At 37.5% G+C, this 21,884-nt stretch overlaps 1 protein-coding gene across 1 annotated transcript; it reads right to left on the reverse strand.

The window, feature by feature from the left end:
* Positions 1 to 1,763: 1,763 nt before the first annotated feature.
* cog3 (component of oligomeric golgi complex 3) lies at positions 1,764 to 17,881 on the reverse strand. The gene is given in 29 exon segments (XM_030125196.1): positions 1,764 to 2,849; positions 3,012 to 3,110; positions 3,743 to 3,870; positions 3,999 to 4,074; positions 4,546 to 4,680; positions 4,802 to 4,890; positions 5,180 to 5,300; positions 5,917 to 6,003; positions 6,131 to 6,151; positions 6,153 to 6,200; positions 6,202 to 6,258; positions 6,358 to 6,407; positions 6,410 to 6,455; positions 7,426 to 7,464; positions 7,466 to 7,540; positions 7,542 to 7,588; positions 8,267 to 8,406; positions 9,240 to 9,331; positions 10,028 to 10,154; positions 10,259 to 10,302; positions 10,412 to 10,492; positions 10,587 to 10,628; positions 10,630 to 10,713; positions 12,109 to 12,201; positions 12,659 to 12,733; positions 14,020 to 14,185; positions 16,271 to 16,332; positions 17,258 to 17,404; positions 17,676 to 17,881. Coding segments are annotated over 29 exon segments (2,469 nt in total). The 5' UTR covers positions 17,844 to 17,881; the 3' UTR covers positions 1,764 to 2,819.
* Positions 17,882 to 21,884: the final 4,003 nt, after the last annotated feature.

Below are 21,884 nucleotides of genomic sequence, written 5' to 3' on the forward strand. Positions count from 1 at the left end.
GGTGCATAAGTGTCCACTGTGTTGACTGATATAAAACTAAAACAAAATCCATGCAATGTGATATCATGACTTTGCGTCAATATGCACGCCACTTTCGATGGTAAATTGGTGCATTATCTGTACGACATTATAAGCTTTTTGCGTGTATATTGACCCATGAATATACAAGAGAACAGCTGTACAATAGCTGTCCACTGTAGTGACCACTATGCATGAAAGGGTTAAATATCATATACTACATATTACTACAGGGTGGGGAAGCAAAATTTACAATGAACATTTAGTTTGTTTTTTCTCAGCAGGCACTACGTCAATTGTTTTGAAACCAAACATATATTGATGTCATAATCATACCTAACACTATTATCCATACCTTTTCAGAAAATTTTGCCCATATGAGTAATCAGAAAAGCAAACGTCAAAGAGTGTGTGATTTGCTGAATGCACTCGTCACACCAAAGGAGATTTCAAAAATAGTTGGAGTGTCCATAAAGACTGTTTATAATGGAAAGAAGAGAATGACTATGAGCAAAACTATTACGACAAAGTCTGGAAGATACTATTAAAGAAGAATGGGAGAAGTTGTCACCCGAATATTTGAGGAACACTTGCACAAGTTTCAGGAAGCGTGTGAAGGCAGTTATTGAGAAAGAAGGAGGCCACATAGAATAAAAACATTTTCTATTATGTAAATTTCTTGTGGCAAATAAATTCTCATGACTTTCAATAAACTAATTGGTCATACACTGTCTTTCAATCCCTGCCTCAAAATATTGTAAATTTTGCTTCCCCACCCTGTACTTTCTTGGGGACAACCAGGTGTGTGGTCTTACATGGTCTAAGAAGATCAGCTGCAGCTTTACATTCAGCTGGAATTCACAACAAGAGCCCGAGGAACATATTTATAATAATGATATTCATATAATACTGTAGTTCATTGTGGAAAATGTGTGAATATATTATTTTGTGTTTAATATGTGCCTCTTTGCAGCTCTCTTACAAACTAATTTTGTCATAAAGCTGGAAATGAACAAAAATCTGTGTGGAAGAGGCAACAAAAGGCCCTAAGACGCCTCTTGTTCTTGAGTGGCTTCTCTTCATTAGGAGGAATGTGACACCTTGGGGAGATGCCTACAGCAGTGACAGAGAGGATGTGAAGAGGCACTGGAGCTGACTGGACAGACATGCTGCCATCAAACCCTTCCAGCTGACACGGAGCCCTAACCTCTACGCCCACATCCAATCCCAGGAGCAGATTTACCTCAGTTTCACCACTGAGAAGCACACTGTACACCTTAACCATGGTCTTAAAATGCAAAGTGAGTTGGTGTAGCTTGTGGGTTTTTTTTTTAGGATGATGCAAGAAATAGACAGAATTTTAGGCCAAATCACTGACTCTCGTTTACTTTTCATTTCCTTGCTGTCGCAGCTGAATCAAGGCAAAAGTCTAACGCTGCCTAGGCTTGACATGCTTCAGAGGTATTTGCAGCAGAAGAGTGCAGAGATCAATGCCCTGCGCTAGAACATCCAGTCCCTCATCACCTATCAAAAGACTGTCAGTCCATGGAAGGTCAAGCTCCTGCAAAGTCTCATCTCGCAGATGGAAAGACGGCGGCTGCCAATGAAACAGCCACAGTCTGCCAAGAAGACCCCCTAAAGCTGACGGTGTCCTTGAATGGCAATTTCTCATTTGTGTGCAGTGACGCTTGGTGTTCTGTGAATTTACATCAAATGATTCTCCGTTTAGAAATAACGCCACGGAACACCATTTATCTTTTTTTAATCAGAACGTTCATAAATAGTACAACTGTACACATCATCTTTACATGGGACACACCAAAGCAAATGTTATTGACAGCGTCCTGTTGTCTTCGTTACTTTGTGAGGACTGTAAGGAAACATGTCAATCAATCATACACAGTACAAAACTGTTAAAGTCAACAAAGCCTTATTTTTTAAACCACTATTTTAGCTTTAATCAACCTAGGTATAAAAGAAAAGGTATAAAACATAAGATTTCATTGTTGTTGTTTTTTTTACATATTTGCAAGAGTAACAAAAAACATTCAGGAGAATGAAGTGGAAGAATCATTCACAAACCCTGTCGAGTACAGAACTATGGTGTAGGTTTTGATCAGAGAAGAAACCAGTGGGACCTGAGAGCCCTGTAGGACAAACCATAATAGAGTCCTTTTAAGTATAACAAGACTGTTGTGTTTCTAAAATAATGAAATAAAAGATTTTGCAGCATTTTACTCATTATCCTTCCAAGCCCACCAAGGGAATCTAGGTGTGGATGCAAGCCCCTCAATTAGCCATTAGCTACCAAGATGATGAAAAACCCATGAAAAACATGTGGCCTTTGTGAACACTCCGGTATAACCCAACAAGCCCCTCCTCTCACATAGCGTGCAAATTCTTTTTTATTAAAAACACTTAGAGATATGCAGCAGTGATCAACAATCCACCCTTGTACAAATGGACTTCTCCTGCTGAAAATGACTCCAACACCACCTTTAATTTTACCGAAACAAAACGATCATGTCAGTACCAATAAACAGAACCTTCACATTTGTCACTTGTTCCGAGCTAAAAACCCTTAACCTCAACATCCTTTCAGCTACTTGAGTCTCTGTTGGGGAATCTTTGGCCTTTTGCAGGATGTTTCTGTTCTGTCAGGTCACTGCTCCCGGTCCGGCTTGCAGCTCGGGTGCAGTTCTCTCGTCATCTCAGCCTCGGCTCTTGGTCACGGCTGGAGTTGCAACATCACAGTGCTATCCAGAGGGTGTTCACTACCATTTCCACACCAAACTCGGACATTACTTATTCACAGAAAGCAGAAGGTTAATCTGAAAGAGAGCCCAAAAAAAAAAAAAAAAATGATGAGTGCTCACCATGGCTTAGCGGGCATATGCTATCTAACATTAACGTTCACTGAAGTTGCTCTCAGCAGTGGAGGTTGTTGCAGTGGTTATTATTAAAACCATGTCAGGTTCCTTTTGGCACTATACCTGCTCCATAGATGGACATGCTATGATTTGAAGGTCTTCTCCGCTGTATTCCTCCTGAAGCAAGGCGTGCAGTCTTTGGAATACCTGCTGGATGTTATTCTGTGGAAAAGCCATAATATTACTGAGTGCTGGAGAGAAATTAATACTACATTTCCATCTGGCCTACGTCCCCTCACTATCCTGTTTCCATGTCAACCACAGAATTGTATTTCTCTCATGCAGGTTCACCTGTCACCTTGATGAACAGTACACAGGCAGCACAAATATTCATCTATTAGAGCTCAAATATGCTGATATCTTATGGCTATCAGCACAATCTGCAAGAAAAACTTAAATAAAGGGGTCAACGCAAGAACTGGATCCAAAATGCAGAATTTTAATTGGACTGGGAGGTCTTTTATGACAGACTAACACTTGTCAAAGAGTAAATGTCTTTTTTTTTTTTTTTTTTTTTGAGATGCTGAGAGAGATTTATTTTATACTGTGTGGTTTGTTAAACTTGCAGCACAATTGACCAAAAATATCAATATCTTAAAGCAGTGGCAGACACAAGCATCCTAAGAGTTCAACTTGTGGACACACGTGCCTCCAATTTCGTATTATTTAAAACTGGCTTCTTGACCTCCAAGCGCAAACATAAAAGTGTTCCTGTTTTAGGTTTAGGTTTAAGAATTTCAGAAAGAAACTGACTCATGTAGTACATGATACACCCTAATGTTTGTGCCACCCACCCGGACAGGCTTGAAAAGGATGAACTCTGTGTCTCTATTGGCTAAGTACAAGGACATGCTCTGTAAAGTGCTTGGCAGCTTGCTCTTCATCACCCGGTAGGTAGCCATCACTATATCGTTGATCTTTGCTGAAAGGAGAAAAAAAGTACTGAGAAAAAAAGGGAAAAAAAAACATGACATGCCCTCTAGCACGCACTACACAAGTTTTGATGAATTACAGCAGGATGCCAGTGGCATTTCCTGAGACAAATCTTACCTGGCTGTGCCCAAGGTTGCTGAGCTAGATTGTATGTGGGACCACCTTGGATAGCCATAGTTTTAAGCGCTGCGACCTGTGAACGGTGACAGTCACAACAAAACAATACTATTTGAAATGACATCATTTAAAAGCTAACTGCAGCCGTCCAAACAAAGACAAGCAACTAACAATGTTGTGTTAAGCATTAGTGGGAAAAAAGCTATTGTGTCAATTTAATTCAATCTAAAAAACAACTAGTAACAACTTAAATGGCAATAGATAATAGGAACTATGGTTAGTAGAAAAAAAAAAAAACAGGCAGCAGTTTTTAGCAGCAGAACACAGACAGAATTCATAAGAGACAAACACTAACAGCAGAAATGGATATCCTATGCTATTTTATCTTCAGTTGTCTTCAGTTGTTACAATACTAAGACCTTTATGATCAGTGAATAAGCAAATGATTTTTTTTCACAGGGTTTTTAAAAGGTAAAAGCTGAAAATATGAAGGTCAGGGTGTGTTGTCACTGCCTGAGGCGAAGTCTGCCTTCACTCTAACCGTTACCTTGGTGAGAAACTCCTCAAGGTTCCCTACAAAGATCTGAGTCTGCTGCTGGATGAACTGCTCACAGCTAAACTTCAGGTGTCGGTCCACATCCTTCTTAGAGTCAATGTAGTGCTCCTTTATCTCCGGTGTTCCCTGGGGGCCAGATACAAAAAGAGGTTTAGCACTATCAAGTGGTGTTTCCCTCGGCATTGAGCTATCAAAGTCTATAAAGTGTATGGTCTGTTTAATAAAAAAAAAAGGGAAAATGCACTACCTCCAACAGGAATTCAAGTATGGCGTTGTGACTGTTAAGTCGGAAGAATTTGGGAACAGCCTTAGGGTTCAGGATTTTGAAGGCAGCGTCTTAACAAAGAGCACAGAGATTACATCTGGGTTGGTATAGAATTAGAGTGCCCTCTAGTGCTGCAAATTTAAAATGACCTTGAATGAGATGCGGGTGATAGGAGGAGCAAGCCTGCCCTGTGAGCCATCAGTTAATGTACATTATGGTGTTGGATTACACTGTAATTTCCACATTAATTGTTGCCACCGGTGCATGTGATAGGCACAAGTTGCTTAATGAGCATGAGAATGTAATGACCAGCTTTATGGAGCCGAACACCAATGTTCCCTCCACCTTTAATTATCTTACCTCGTGTTTTCTTCAGGTCCAGTGAGATTTCCTTGATGGCAAAATCGGTGTGAAATGGGGCAATCTGTTCACGCATTATCAGCAGGTGCTTGATCAGGAAAAGTTGCCCATCTATTTGTGTCTACAGAAAATGATACCACACTGTTAAATCCACACTGCAGGCTGCCAACACAAAAGGGCATCTGCTGACTATCTGAGCTACAGAGAACATAAAAAGCACAGGCTCAGAGACGACAGGGGAATATCTCTAATTAATAACTGCTGATGAACCATAGCTAGAGAGGGACGTGTTAGTGTGGCAAAAAAGGAGGCTTAAACCATTTATTGCTCAGCTAGTGACTGAAACAATGGAAAAAGACATCATCAGCATAAGGTGGGAGCACATCCACTGAGATTGATGTTGCTGCATTAATTTGAAGTGTTAGGGTGAAACGGGCCAGTTACCACAGATATTGACAGCAAATTTGAAGGTGAGAAAAGCCTATCAATAAAGTATGGTCTGTTGAACACTCTGTGAAGCATATTAAAGCGCCTATTTATTAAACTTTAAATGACAACCCTGCTGTTTTACTTAAGGAGCCTGCAGCCTGAAGATTTTGAAAGAAACAGATTTCATCTAAGAGGGAATGATCTTATTTATAAAATCAAACGAAAGGCACAATTCCAGCTTTTGGACAACAATACAAAACTGTGAGGCTTGGCAAATACAAAGCAATACTGTAACAATATGTGCCAACCTTGTTTTTAAGGAGATATCCGACGCTTAAGCAGGGACTGGATGCAGGCAGATAGGCTTCTTGAGATAAACCCTGGAAGACAGCTCTCTAGAAAAAAATACCAAGTGACAGTAAGCAACCCAGGAATAAGAAATGGACAAGTGGGAAACAACTACTCTGCCATATTTAGAGATAAGAGACCATAAATTAGTGACCAGTACAATGGAAGACTCACATCTATACATCTGTAGAGCTTGGGACAGACAAACAAGTGTTCGTCTAACAGTGGGGTACCACATGCCGTGGCAGATCAGCAGGAGAGATAGATGTCTGCAGGCGTGATGCTTCTACACTCCCTGTATTTATTGTATGAAGGGGATAGAGCCATAAGGAATAAACGATAAGACCCAAAGTTGTTTAAAAAAAAAAAAAAAGTTGCAGTGTAGAAATACTGACCGGCATGCTGTTTCTTCTGCCATCAGAATCCTCCAGCTGTACATCAGAAAACATGGCTCTTGTGACATCTTCATCTGTTCCTCCTTCAAGCTCTGAGCGATTCTCTATTGGTGATGAAATAGACAGAAGTCAGAACATAAAAGAAAACAGATGTCGAAAAACACAGTGAAAAGCTCTTGCACATTAGTTTGTCTCAAAGGCATGTTTAATCACAAGCGCACCCATTTACAAATCTAAAGACCCTCCTCAGTCAGACATTCAAAGACTTTTAGAAACTGCAGTCTGCATTTCATTTGCTACATTTATAAGTTGAATAAGATGAACCAAATGACAGATGTGGAAATTTTTGCTCCTGATGTCATCATTAACCCATAAAGACCCTAAAAACTACTTGCGACAAAATCTACTTCTAATATAAAATGTTAATAACTTTTGATCCCACTAATCCTATCAATACATGTAAATAATTGGTGTTAAATACATTTTGTCATCTTTTTCATGGTCATGAGATAGACCCATTAGATGTTTAGAGGCTCTGTAGTTACTGTGGAAACACCGTCATCTTCTACAACACTGATTCACCGGTAAAACCCATGGAGTTGGATCAATGACAGTGGTTGGAGACACTGGGTTTATGTTCTGTTAATGCTATATTTTGTCGAAAAAGTCATGTTTCTTCATTGTTCTCTGTTTCTGATATGATGACAATTAAGTTTAATTTTACGAACTTTTACGAGCTTTTACGAACATCTACCATGATCGGTAAATTAAATATGGGAAATACTTGAATAAACTCAAAATACAGAGGATACTATTGTAATAAATGGTGATAAATCACTTAAGAAAGGTTAAACAGAGAGTAAAAATTCATTGGGGAACTGACACAAAAGTAGCACTGGGTCTTTATGGGTTTAATCATTCATCATTGTTTTATAAACCAGAGACATTAGATGATCCTGGAAATATTATTAGCTGCCATGTTGTAAGAATCTGGCTTTTCTGATAATATGAAGCTAATGCTGAAATTAAAAAGAAGTTAACTCTAAAGTACATCTGTTAACATATGGGACGTACTTCCATCATCTCCAGTTTCTCGGGATAGGCCAGATCCCCTTGGAGCTGGGTTGTAGCCTGTGATATCAGTCTGGATGTAAATGTGAGTCCTGTAGACCAGCCTCTCCTGGACATCCCTCCAGCATCTGCTTCACTACAGCATCAAAGGCCCCCAACTGTGCGGCTACATAACAAACAGATAGAGGTTGGTATACAGGAGAACCGAAATCAAAATCACAAGCAACCCAAAACTTTGTCCTGTGCAGATCCATCAATACAATGGCTTTAGGGTCTACAGTAAAAAGAGGAAGTAAAGTTATGTTGGATATGGTACGATCAGGATACACAAAATAGAAAAGATAACGGAAGTCAAAAAGCAAGGTACTATGAAATATCTAGGTTTTAGAGTTTCAAAGAAAACAGCTCACATTCCCCTGCTTTTCCCAAAAGCACATACTTTCACAGCAGCTTGTCTTCTCAGATCCAACCTATTCCAGCTGGCTGTACAAATATCACTTCTTTTAATTTTGGGTGTCACACACACTGCTATTTACTGATACAAAAGAAGAAATGTCTCAATATTTTAGCTACAATCTGATCAAATTATTCATCATACCCAATTTAGTAGTGTTCTGTTGAAACTTTTCTTTTTTATTATTCCTTTTCAGCCTTTTTCCTCTCTGCTTTTGTCACTGAGAAACTAAATATGTAAAATCCAGGCAATAATGGAAAGAGGTGCAGCACATCAATTCAACAAAAAAAACCTAAGTCAGTCTAACCTTCATACAGTACAATAAATTATTCAATTTTAAAACCCCATGCAACAGGAGCGGCTCTGAGAAGAACAAAAACATTAACCTACCATTGTTATGAACATGGTCTTCCAGCATCTCATTTTTAAGGATGCTACAGAGCTCAGACAGAGTCTCAAGGTGGATGATGTGGATGATTAGAGGCCGGAGGACATCATACAGGGACAGACATAACTTCTCTAGCAATTCGCTGTCAGAAAATAAACATAATTTATTTGCTTAGTGAAACTGAAAGGAGTCTTAAGCATAGGAGATAGGATTATCAGGGTTTCTGCAGGTATCAGCAGATCTAATTTAATGCTTTTTAATGCCCTTTTTAATGCCACTTTAAACAAATTTCATGCCCAGGTCCAACTGCAGATACAGTTTTATATGTAGTGTTATGACGGCTTACTGTCGACAGGCTTTAACCAGGTTCTGAATAGTTCCTCCTCCAATCACTTCTGCTGAAACTTGCATTTTCCCATTTTTCCGACATTTGCTAATATTCCCTCTGCTCTTTCGCCACGGCATGAGCACGCTCACATCACGTTGCTTTCCAAGCATCCGGCGTTGTGTCTTCGTGCATCGGCCATAAACAATAGCCAATTAAAGAGTTCCACTTGTCCATCATCACACTATACTTCCGATCAAAATTATTAAATGTTTATATGATCAAAATAAATCGTGAATAACAATGCTTTTTTCCATCAAGTGTATTTAATTCTTTAATAAGTCTGGACATCAAACTTAATGCTTTTTAATGCCATTTAAGGCCTTAATTTTCACAAAATCTATTTAATGACTTTCGATGCTTTTTAATGACCCACAGAAACCCTGATTATAGAAATAAAGCAATGTCATATATTTACTCTGAATTATCCTATCTATTCTGTGTGCATAACATATCGCATCAAATGCCATCATGCATTTCAAGGAATCACGCCTTAAACAAATAGGATACAAATTGCATGAGAGCTGGAATACAGTAGCTACATGTGTTTGTTTAGTGATTGTGTTACCGGTAAGGCGGGTGCTACTTACTCCAGTTTAGGTGTAGGTTTAGAGAAGAACTCATTGTACAGTTGGTGTTCATCCTGGCACACGTGAACCATAAAAGCACAGCCACTGCGAACCTGTGCAAATACACACTACCATTAACCGGCTTTGGCTCCACTTCAAACAACTAAACACGTCCTAGTCCATAAATGATGCAGACACCAATTAAAGTGATCATTAATAAGATGCATAACCTTTCAAGTTTCATATAAAGAAAAAAAAAAAAAACGCTTGGACAGGTGGTGCATCTATAAGGACACTTCATGGCATGAAATTGTGACCTTTAATTATCACATCCCCATCAAGCCAATTAGTGTGATGCTTTTAAATGTCAAAATAGCATCAAAATACATAATCTGTCCAAGTGCCAAAATGAGATATTATTATGTGTGAAGTTTCACATTAGGCGAAACATATTTTACTGTTTAATTATTGTGCCAAACTTTAGGTCAGTTACATTTTTTTTTTTTTTTTTTTCTACACACTTACAGAACCCTGGGCAATAACTCACAATTTATAGATGAATATAACTGTGTATACAAACACCACCAGGCCACTGCAGAGCTATTCACCTCTGACTAAAACAGGAGTAAGCTTTAGAGTTGGTGTACACACTCTCAGGCTGTATTCATTCATCATGTGCAAAGACTGGCATATGTACCAAACAGTCTAGAAAATACACCAGAGGGTATTTTCTATGAATTCTCATCACACATAAATGTCACATGGCTATATCTAAAGGGCAACTGGACTTGGAACCAATGAGGTCTTACCAGAGCACAGTGGTCCTTGCTGTTTTGGTTGGTCAGGTCGGTAATGGTGGATGTAATGCTGGGACTGAGGAGCTGTTCTCTCTGGTCAAGGTAGCACTGGTGGATTTCATCTAGAAGCTGATGATATCTAGTCATATTTATATAAGAAGGGGTTAGCTTATCTAACAGACAGACTGAGTGGAAATAATTGAATTACAAAAGCTGATAGTGTACACATAATCCAATACTCACTCTGGAATTTTCTCTGCTCGTTGTTCTATCTGTTCAATCAGTGACTGAAAAAAATAAAAATAAAAATGTCAGTGCACTCTGTCCTCATGTGTTGTTTTATTGCAGAAAATTACCTGTGTGTTATTTACTGAAACTGGCAAGCATTATACTCACTCTAACTTTTGGTGCAGCTGCTCTAAACTTGACATAGTAAAGTGTGAAGGCATTGTCTGCATTAGCCAAGCCCATTGGATCCTGAGGGAGGAGAAGAAGAAGCAACACCACTAGTGAGTATGTCACATACTGTCACTATGCTTCTATGCACATTTGTAGAGTAAATGTTACTCACCCTTTTTGTTAACTGGCTTGTAAGGTTCTGCATAGTGTTTACCAATGTGAATCTTCATGAAGTGCATAGCTTTAGAAAGACACTGTTTAAACTTGGCCAGATAGACTGGATAGTCCTTGAAATTAGGCTGCAGTGAAAAAAGATAAATGTGTGTTAGACAGATTCACATACTACACTGCAAAATCCAAATCTTACCAAGTGGTATTTTTCCTCATTTCTAGTCAAAATATCTCATCACACTTAAAATAAGACATAATCACCTAAAGCAGGGTTGTCAAACTCATTTTAGTCTAGGGCCACATTCAGCTAAATTTGATCTCCAGTGGGCCGGACCAGTAAAATAATAATGTAATAACATATAAATAATGACAACTTCCAAATGATTGTCTTTGTTTTAGTGTAAGAAAAAAACCATTAAATTATGACAATACTTACTTTTATAAACAATCCAAAACAAATAATATGTGAATAACCTGAAAAACTGAAATTTCTTTAGAAAAATAAGTGCAATTTTAACAATATTCTGCCTCAACTCATCATTTTTACATGTGCATTATGGATCGGATCTACAAAGACACTAAACACTGAGTAACAGGAAGAAAATCGTTTAAAATTGTACTTAATTTCTTTAGACATTTCAGGTTGTTCATATTTCTTCAGGTTATTCACATTTTATTGTTACAGGATAGTTTTTAAATGTAAATATTTTCATAATTTAATGTTATTTTTGCACTAAACCAAAAGAAAAGTTGAAGTTGTTGATTCAAGATTTTTTGCTAAATTTTAGATTTTTTTTTTGCTTAATTCAAGATTTTTTCATTTAATTGAAGATTTTTTTTTTTTTGCTTAATTCAACATGTTTTCCTTAATTCAAGCATTTTTTTTTTTCTTAATTCAATTTAAGACTGTGGAATTTTTGACTTTGCAAATTCATCCCACGGGCAGATTGGAACCTCTGGCGGGCTGCATTTGGCCCCCGGGCGCATGTTTGACACCTGTGACCTAAAGAGTAACTTGTAAGTGAGATATAAGAACCTATTTTTAGACCAACAGATCTCGAAAATATTATTCAAGACATCTTACCAAGATAATTTTCACTTGTTCTATTGGCAGATTTTTTTTTGCTTAATTCAATATTTTTTTTTCTTAATTCAAGCAAAAAAAAATCTTGAATTAAGCAAAAAAATACTCTTTAGGTGATTATGTCTTATTTTAAGTGTGATGAGATATTTTGACTAGAAATGAGAAAAATACACTTGGTAAAATTTAGATTTTTGCAGTGTACATATTCCCATGTATGGATTTTACAATGAAGACACAATTCTGAAGTTATCACAAGTTCACATTTCTTGATTTGGTTTCTGGTTGCCATCTTTGTAGGGCGGTAAAATGACCTGAGACAACTGAGTGGGAGATGTGCAACTTCTATTCATTTACTGCCAGACTGAAGAATTAATATGGGTGAATTACACGGAAAGTATTGGAACATTATCCAGATTTTGTGAAAGTGTGAGCTACTTACATGCGAGGAAACATATTCGATGCAGTCATCCAATTTGGATAGCATTGGTATAAAGCCTTCACTATTTACAGACAGGGTTGGGGAGTTCAGTTTCTGAAAAGAGGAAAACTGGGCATGAAGTAACTGCAAACAATTATAGTCTTCCACCTTTGGATTTTATGATCAAATTATTTTTTTTACCAAATGTGCTAGCACCACTGGCAGAGAAGTGTTATTAATTTTAAAACCAGGTTGTTTTACAGATTTTCTTTATATGTGAAAGGTTTGCAATTAGGTGTGAATCTTGTGTGTGCCTTGTTATGTGTTTGATAGCAACGGGAAAAATATTAGGTAGGAGTAACTGTGTTATTAGGTTTTATGTCAGATTACAATTTTATTAAAATGTCTGACAGCAATCCAAATGAAGCTGACATCCAGGTTTTTCACAATGTTGTTTTTAACCTGAGACATGATTACTCATTTATTTTTTTTAATTTACCTACAATCATAATTACACTGATATGAAAAGGATTGAACTGACATAATTTACAGGGCATATTATGCAACTTACCGTGTTTATGTTTTCTAACTCATTAAAATATGACAGTTTCTGCTGTATGCTTTCTGCTAGGTCAACCAGCTCCGACTGCAGAGGAAAAAAAAAAGTTGACACAATATGATATGACAGTTTAATTTCACTTCAACCTCCTAGAAAGGTCCAATCTACATATATTTGAGAAGAAGAGCATGGTTGAGTTGGAAAAAAGAAAGAAAACTGCAGCGTCAATAAAAATCTTTGATATGCCAAAGAAAGGCTGAAGAGAAACATGATTTGCTGCCCTGCAGAATTCTTGCTACCTATTTTATATACACAAGTGAGTTTTTATATAGTGCATCTTATGCTGAACAGAACAAGATATAATGTTCAGGAAACTCAAAAAGTGACTTCAGGTGCTATAGATTTACACCATTTTTTTATCTTACAGTTAGGGCGGCACGATTTTAGGCAAAATAAAATCCCAGTTTTTTCCTCTAAAAACTCAATTTTCAATTTCAATTTTTGAGTTAAAACTACAAAAGACAACAGAAGTCAGCATGTCGCTTTTCGTGAGCAGTCCGCAATGCAAGGTACTGCTCCATACCTCGAATCTGTGATGGTATCACGAAATCCCCGAAAATTTGGTGATGGGCCCACAGAAGTCATACCAATGTAAGTCAGTGACAGGCATCAGTCATGTGTGTGGGCATGGACCATGAAATATGAGTGATCCCCATGCAATTATATTTAAATTGGAGGATTCATGCATGGAGGAGGCCGACCCAGGACATGCTGGAGGGATTATATCACTGGGCTGGCCTGGGAACGCCTCGGGATTCCCCTGGAGCTGGTGGATGTGGCTGGGGAGAGGGCTGTCTGGGCTCCTCTGCTGAGGCTGCTGCTCCTGCAACCCGGATTGGAAGAAGACAGTACGGTACGGATCCGTGCGTGGACAACATACGATGAGTGATCCCCATACAGTTATATTTGAATTGGGGGATCTGTGCATGGACCACAGCTTACAGTGGTATCACTACTGCGGGCCCAGCACAGATTTAAGGTCCGTGGTCATTACACAGACTTCAAATTACGACCACTCTCACAGTTAGGAGGAGGAGCCTATGGTAACCCGGAGGCACGCGGCTCGGAGACACAAGAGAGATTTCCCTTTTTAAAAATCATCCCAATTAAAAAATCTGATTTCAATTTAAAATCAATAATCACGCAGCCCTACTTACAGTAAGTCTTTAGTTTCAGAGTTAAGGATTAAAATTACTGTCCTGATCCACAACAAAGTAATTTTAAAGATTGTACAATAAGTAAACTCATTCTTTAAATCTAAGGGTTTCACTTGGCAAGGCAATAAAGACAAAATAACAGAGTGTGTGGCTTACTTGCTCTTTAAGGAGTTGCTCACAGGCCTCATGCAGAGTTCCAGTCTTATTGGACACAAACAGGTACTGTTTCTGAAGGGAGTCCAAATGCTCAAGTGCTGCACTGACATCTTTCAGAATAGCATCACACTGTTCCTGGTAACAGTTTAGGTCATCTCTGGTTTTCCTGAGGGTGAATTAGATCAGTTAACAGCATGACAACCAAAAATAGACAAACAAACTGTAACTGTCCATAGAGAGAGCAGAAAACTGCCATCTTTTTCTTTATGTGATGAATATTTTAAAGGGATATTCAGACTGTTCCCAAAGCAAGAATGTCAAAGGAGATGGGGCTCCACCCCTTCCACTATGACATCACTGACTGTTATGCAACTAGGTGTGCAGAAGTAACCCATAGAGCAAGCCGAGAGAATTTCTTGAGGTGTTTCTATATGTATATGTAAAGTTTTTAATATGAAGTGCACTGACACTAGTTACAACTCCTGTTTTCTGAGCTACACAGTCTTTAAATCTGACCTGTATACAAAGATGTGATCAGTACACTAAGTACAGGGGTCCGATCAAGCGGTAACACATGGACACATTTAGTGTTCAACAGTCTCTGTCATGTAAGCAGAGTAACTTATATGCATGTATTCTGTATTCTGGGGCACCGCTAGCAACTGTGGGCCCCATGAAAGCTAAACGATGTGGGCCCTTTATAAAATTCATTATTTTATCGATTTGTCCGAGCGGGGGGGTAGGGGTGGGGGTTATGTACGTGGCAAAAGTGAAACTTAACATGCTTTCAACTTCCAACTTCTAGGCCTCTGTTATACAGCAGATCTTACACAAAATTTTCACAACTTTTAAGCTGCATCCATTGGGCCCCCTCCACTGCTCTATGGGCCCCCCAGAAATGCTGGGCCCCATGAATTTGTCATATTTACCTCCCCTTTACGGCACCCCAGCATGTATTATAAATATTTGAGTAGGTATTTATAAGCACTTTCACATTATATATAACTAAATTTGGGGAGATACAATTTTTGGGTGAAAAATGTCAAATTACTGTTCGGTAACATGTGGACTTGAAACGGACATCAATTTTTTAAGCTTTAGGCAAACATTCAAAACGTGGTTCTTGACAAAAATTGATATCAAGTAGGACAAAACATTTCAGATATTTTGTTCAACTATGGTGAAAATTCATTTTGGAGTAAAATATTGAAAAGTCTCCGTTTTATTGACATGAGAATGTGGTAACATCTGGGCAGGTTGCCATAGTAACATTGTGGACGATGCTTTTCCATGTATGCATCACCCAAAATGTTGACTTATTTTTTAAAACAACAAGCCAGATACAATCACAGTGCGTTATTTAATGTATTTAATACAAACACAGCGTTATCTACAATTTGTGGTGGTCAGTACTGATATAGGTAAATTACAAATAAAGAGTAATTTCTCAATAACAGTTCACAGATAGTATTTTTAATTGTGACCAGTGAATGAATCAGATATAATTTTTAATGTCAAATTCAAGCTTTATTTTTATGTCTGAGGTATGGCTATGGTGCATAAAGTACAATTGTTAAAATTGGTTGTAACTTTTTTTTCTACAAGTGGTATTAAAAAAGGATAACATGTTAGAGAAATATGATATTAGACTATTCTCTGTAAATACCAGGTGTCCAGACCACGAGTCATGGATGGGTCATGATGACATATCCTATGAGAAAGCACCCAGGATATGTCTACCATTTCTTCTCTATCTACATGTTTTCTGTCTCATGGTGCCAGTTCGGGGGCAGAGCAGCCTGCTGCCCTTGGGGAGATCAGACCATAGTGTAGGTGGGAGAAGAGTACAAACGTGGTCACTGAACCCATGCATCACTGTGTTTTGAATACCTAAGCCAATGGCGAACTGGATCAACGTCATTATGTTTGGACACTTGGACCAATGACTGTAATATCCATATTCTTTCATAAGAACTTAGACTTCCTAGTGTTAGTCAGTCAACTGCTGCATCTCGGTGTATGTATTTGACTCCTTGCAAGTAAAATCTTCTGAATCCAGAATCCAGTGACTCTGTCTTTTGTCTCAACGTGTATCACAGAATTTTTCTATTATAACAGTTCCATAAAATAGAGATCTTTAGCTAAAAAATGAGCCCACTTGATGAATGATGTCTGCAAATTTATTTTTTCATGCTGACATTTACTTTCTCTTGATCCGACCCATAGCCTAAAGTCAGAGAGATATAAGTACCTGTATTTTGCGCTCTCATCTTGGTCCATGTTCACTTGTAACTTGGCAAACCAGGCAAAAAACTGCAACACAAATAAACATAATATTACCATCGTGCATATGAGTAGTATTAGTGGTGGAATAAGAAATCAGATCCTTTACCCCAGGGGGTGACATAAAAGAAGTAAAAATTCTGAATTAAAAACCTACGTCAAACCTAACACATGCATTATCGACCTATAAAATGTACTTAAATGTATGAAAAGCTAATGAAGTTACTCTGCAATGAAATCTCCCTAGTCTGTGTTTAGGTATATGTGATGTTTTTGTTTTTTTTTTAATTAATATTACTTCACACTTAACTGGTGCATTTGAAGGTTAACCTTCTTTTAACTTAATATACTGTTTGGTACCTTACGTGACATCACATTATGAGTCATATTCAATAAAACCTTCCGATGTTATTAGTGTTCCTGTCAACTTTTTATGGGCTAAGAAAAACAGCTGTTTTATCAGGATTGTGACTGATGCATTTTCCAGCAAATTCAAGTGGGTCCCTAAGGACAAAGAATGTTGCTTAGTACAAGGAGAGTTTTATTACCCTATAAATGAACTCTTAACCATTCAGTCTTTCACAAACATACATAATCAACAGATTTCAACACGTGGCTTGTGATCTGTAAAATTACTAGTTACTAAAGCCGTCAGACTTACAGTATTTACTTCCCAGATGTATTTAAAGAAGACTAAAATCTAGGGTGTACCGTATTTGAAAGTTGTATTTATTGTATGTGTTAACTGTTATTTATTGCTACTGCACTGTCACTGTATACATTGCGAATGATGTATCACTTTTTGATGTGTTTTTAACTGGGACCCCAGGAAGACTAGCAACCACTACGGTGGAAGCTAATGGGGATCCCCAATAAACAATAAACTTAAACACTCACAGTAAACACACTTGTCTACACTGCACCACCACCATCACTGTTCAGTGTTTGCATTCACCTGTTGTGCAGTTTCTATCCTATCACTCTCCATATCGAGCAGCTGGAAACCTTTCAGCAGGACATCCTCTGTTGAAGCCGGTACTGTTGCAGTAAACGGGGACTGTAAGGACCGGGACGAAAGGCTACACAGGTCCTCAATGGGCAACTGCAAAACAAAGCCGGACACACACTTGACAGGTCAATATTTGAGCTAACTCTGTGGTTTGACGTGGCGGTGTGCAAGCCAGCTAACTCAGTCTACAATCAAGTGTCGGTAAGTTAATAACATTTATAGTCTGTTATCACTTAAATAAGATGAATTAAGTTTTATACAGTTGTAAATTCGGGGTTTAAGTCGCTGCACTAGCGTTAAAAGTACTGTATGTTAGCTGCCCACTGAGCTAATGTTAGCTAGCTACTACGGATTCACAGTTCACCTCAGATGGGATAGAAATGGTTTCAGCTGCCGCTCGGATCTCTAGGATAGAGTCCGTTTGTCTCTCCGAGAGGGGAGCCATGGCATCGGTGCGGCGATCCCACAACGACAGTTTCTCCCGGGTTTCTTTATCTGTCAGGTCCAGAAGAGACTGATCTGTGGACGCCATCGTCACTTTGGACAACACAACGTCAGCAACGCACAGGGATTTCCTCTTCCGGGAATGTGGGTGGAGTTTGATGACGTAACAGATACAACGCGTGAAGCTAGTAAATAGATAAATAAATAGATAAATAAAAAATAAGTAAATAATACATGATCAAAAAAAAAAAAAAAAAACTAGAATAAAATAGATGAGTAGAAATACAACAAAAATAGAGTATCAGACAGCAAGTTGCAAATTTCAAACTCGCACTCTAGCAGTGCTGACACTCTTAATTAATTTAATTTAATTTAATTTAATTTAATTTAATATATTTTTATATTTTATTTATTTTTGTACATATAAAGGGGTTATTCCTATTAAATTCAATTTAAATAATTTAAAAAAGCTTCTTATAATGTGTATCAAAACACTGGCATTTGAAAAATCAATTGGAGACCTACTATGATTGTTACACGTTTTTTTTTTTTTTTTTCAATATGCAAAAAAATATGTTTTGATTGCAATTTTAATGGGAATGGTATTTTTGCATTTCAGTTTGTTGGATTTTTTTTTTTTTTAAACAATAATGGTTTTGTAGGATTATGCCACCATATGGATCTTTTCTTGCAGAAATAAGGGGGGGTGGGGGGTGGAGTTGATGGAAAATTTCTGCAGCTGATGGACTCCAAATCAGAGCAAATAGCCTTCAACTCTTCCTTGTGGCCCCAGTGCTAAGCATTAATAATTACTTCTGTGGGTGCTCCTTTGGAGGCTCGGATCTCAACATGTTATTTTTGATTCAGAATTGTTTTTGATGCTTAGGTGTCAAATAAGGTTCACTCTTGCTTTGCTCAAATGAAATGATTAACAAAGATCAAGTCATTCCTTTCTTGCTCAGACTTCGAAAAGGTCATCCATGCTTTTATCTCTCCTGTACTTGACTTCTGCAATGCACTTTATTATTCTGGTATCTGCAGGTAAACATCCAAAGAATGTAAATGATACAAAACGCTGCTGCCAGGCTTTCAACATGTCAAAGAGATCAACCAAATTGCAGCGATCTTTGCCTGCCCTTCAAAGGTCACCATTGAGTTTTTGAAGCGATTACCTGCACCACAGAGGTTAGATATTTGATCATGGATTCTGCAAAAACTACTAAACTGATTTTCGTGAAACTTGGTGACATGGACCAAGGACATGTCCATTCAATTTTGGAGTAGATTCATGAAAAAGGAAGTTGACTTACAGGCCTGTAACTGTGAATCAGTTTAAGCAACTCACCTTCAAAATAAGTCTTGCTCATATTCAAAAGGGGTTTAATACTTCTATGAAACATCCTTAACACACATCGCCATCTTCAAAACTGAGATTTTAATGAGGTGAACATCTCAAACATCTCTTGCTAAGTTGTAAACCAGTTTTCAAACACATAAATGAGTTATTTACATTTTTTTGTTCTGAGTTTATTTATGGTTTGATCAATGCAAAGGGAAAAGGATAAGTTTGGGGTGAGGGTGAGAATTAAAGATAAGGTAAAATATACATATACTTACAATGTATTAAAAGGTATTTGCAGTAGTCACACTCACAGCAATAGAATAGAATAGAATAGAATAGAATAGAATAGAATAGAATAGAATAGAACATAATTCAATACAATACAGTACGGTACAATAGTGAGTCTTCCACAGCGTACTAAGTGTACCAAATAGCAGTTGTCTTTGGTTGTAGCTTTTTCATATGATATAGGCAAGAGATTTGATTAGATGACTACTTAAGAGCAAGAATTTTGCATGAATTTGTAACTAATCAGTTATCCACATAAAAAAGAACACATTGGATGGTACGCTGAATGAGTGAATTGTTATACTTTGCTGACGGAATAATCATTATGACAAACAATTACTATAAGAAAGACAAACATATGCAACCTTGATGTAGATTTTACAAACCAAGATTCTCTGTCAACCTCTGTCAAAAGAACAGGCCTAATGATAATTTCTATGTACTTAAAAAAGTATTCTAGATAGATAGATAGATAGATAGATAGATAGATAGATAGATAGATAGATAGATACTTTAATAATCCAGAGGGGAAATTCAAGATTCTGATTCATTCTAATCAGTTCTAACTGCTCTGCATTATGTCATACAGAATGCAATAAATGTGAAATTTTCATAAACCAATATTTCATTCACAGCAGAACACAGACGTCAAACATTTAAATTGAGAAAATGTACTATTTTTAGAAAAAAAAAAGATTTTTTAATTTGATTGCAGTTACATGTTTCTAAAATGGGACAGGGCAACGTTTACCGTGGTGTAGCATCTGTTCTTCTTTTAACAACAGTCTGTGAACATCAGGGAACTGAGCAGAGTTTTTTAATGTGTCCCGTTCTTGTCTGATGTAGGCTTCTACCTGCTCAACAGTCCTGGGTCTTTGTCGTATTTTTTGTTTCATGATGCACCAGATGCTTTGAGTTGGTGAAATGTCTAGACTGCAGGAAGGCTAGTTCAGCACCTAGACTCTTCTGTTATGAAGTCACACTGTTGTATCAAATGATACAGGGGTTGGACAAAATAATGGAAACACCTTCTATGATGCCACAATGTTAGGTGTTTCCATTATTTTGTCCAACCCCTGTACATAAAAACATGTACTATGGATGGGGGCATGTGTTACTGTAAAACCTGTATCTTTCAGTGTTGATGTTGCCTTTCTAGATATGCAAACTGCCCATTCCATAGGCACAAATACACTTCCATACCATCTGAGATGCAGCGCTGATAACAGGTTGGCTGGTCCTTCTGCCTCTTCCTGACCCTTCCTGAGCCCATGCATTGATTTCCATCACAGAGACATACATGCTTTTCATGGAGTTCTGCCTGAGGGTCTGAAGATCACAGGCATCTAACATTGATTTTTTTGGATGTTCTTTGTGAACTGAGATTTTTCCAGATTCTTAAGATCTTTTGAATATATTATGTATGCAGATGATCGGATATTGAAAGTACTCCAAATTTTATGCTGAGAAACATTATTCTGAAATTTGTAGATTCTCAGATTGGTGAACCTCGACCCTTCTTGACTTTCCGACGAACTCTGCCTCACTAAGATGTTCTTTTTATACCCAGGCATGATACTGATGTGTTGCTGGTTAAAAAGTTAGAACGTTCCTCTTAGTGTTTCTTTTTGGTTCCCCCTTACCTTTCCAGCCTTCTTTTTACAGATGTATTTCTGCCATCAAAATCAAAATTGCCTTATTTTTTTCTTAAACAGGTAATATTTATCAGTTTATGCATTCAGTGTGTTTTTCTGGATTCTACTGTGAATAAATGATCAATGATGATTTATGAATCACTGTAATCTGTTTTTATTTACATTATACGCTGTGTTCCAACTGTTTTTGGAACTGATTGTTTAACCCATAAAGACCCCAGTTCTACTTTTTGTGGCAGTTCCTAGATGATTTTTTTTCCTCTATTTTTAAACTTTCTTAACTTGATTTATCACCATTTATTCTGTCGTATTCTGTATTTTGCATTTTTTAAGTATATATCAGGTATTTTCCTAAATGTAATGTACTGATCACGTAGATGTCCTTAAACACTCAGATTAAAGTTGAGGGTTATTATATCAATAACAGAGAAAACTGAAGGAAAAGGTGAGGTTTTTTTTTGTTAAAATCTCTCATTAACTGAACGTAAACCAAGTGTCTCCATCCGCTGTTATTTATCCACCTCCATGGGTTTTACTGGTGAATCAGTGTTGTAGAAGATGACGGTGGTTTTCAGTTCACTACGGAGTCTCTGAACATCCACATGGGTCATATCTGATGACCATGAAAAGATCACAAACTGTATTTGACATTAACTATTTACATGTACTGATAGGATTAGTGGATCAACAGTTATTAAACATTTTAGATCAGTAGATGATTTTGGTCACCGGTGGATGTTTGGATCTTTATGGGTTAAGATGTTTTCATCACGTTTATTGGTATAAACCTCTGTTAAGGAAATGGGACGCACTGGACAGATTATCTCATATTAATATAAACTTA

This window comes from Sphaeramia orbicularis, chromosome 21 (assembly GCF_902148855.1).
Source record: "Sphaeramia orbicularis chromosome 21, fSphaOr1.1, whole genome shotgun sequence".
Taxonomy (NCBI): Eukaryota; Metazoa; Chordata; class Actinopteri; order Kurtiformes; family Apogonidae; genus Sphaeramia; species Sphaeramia orbicularis.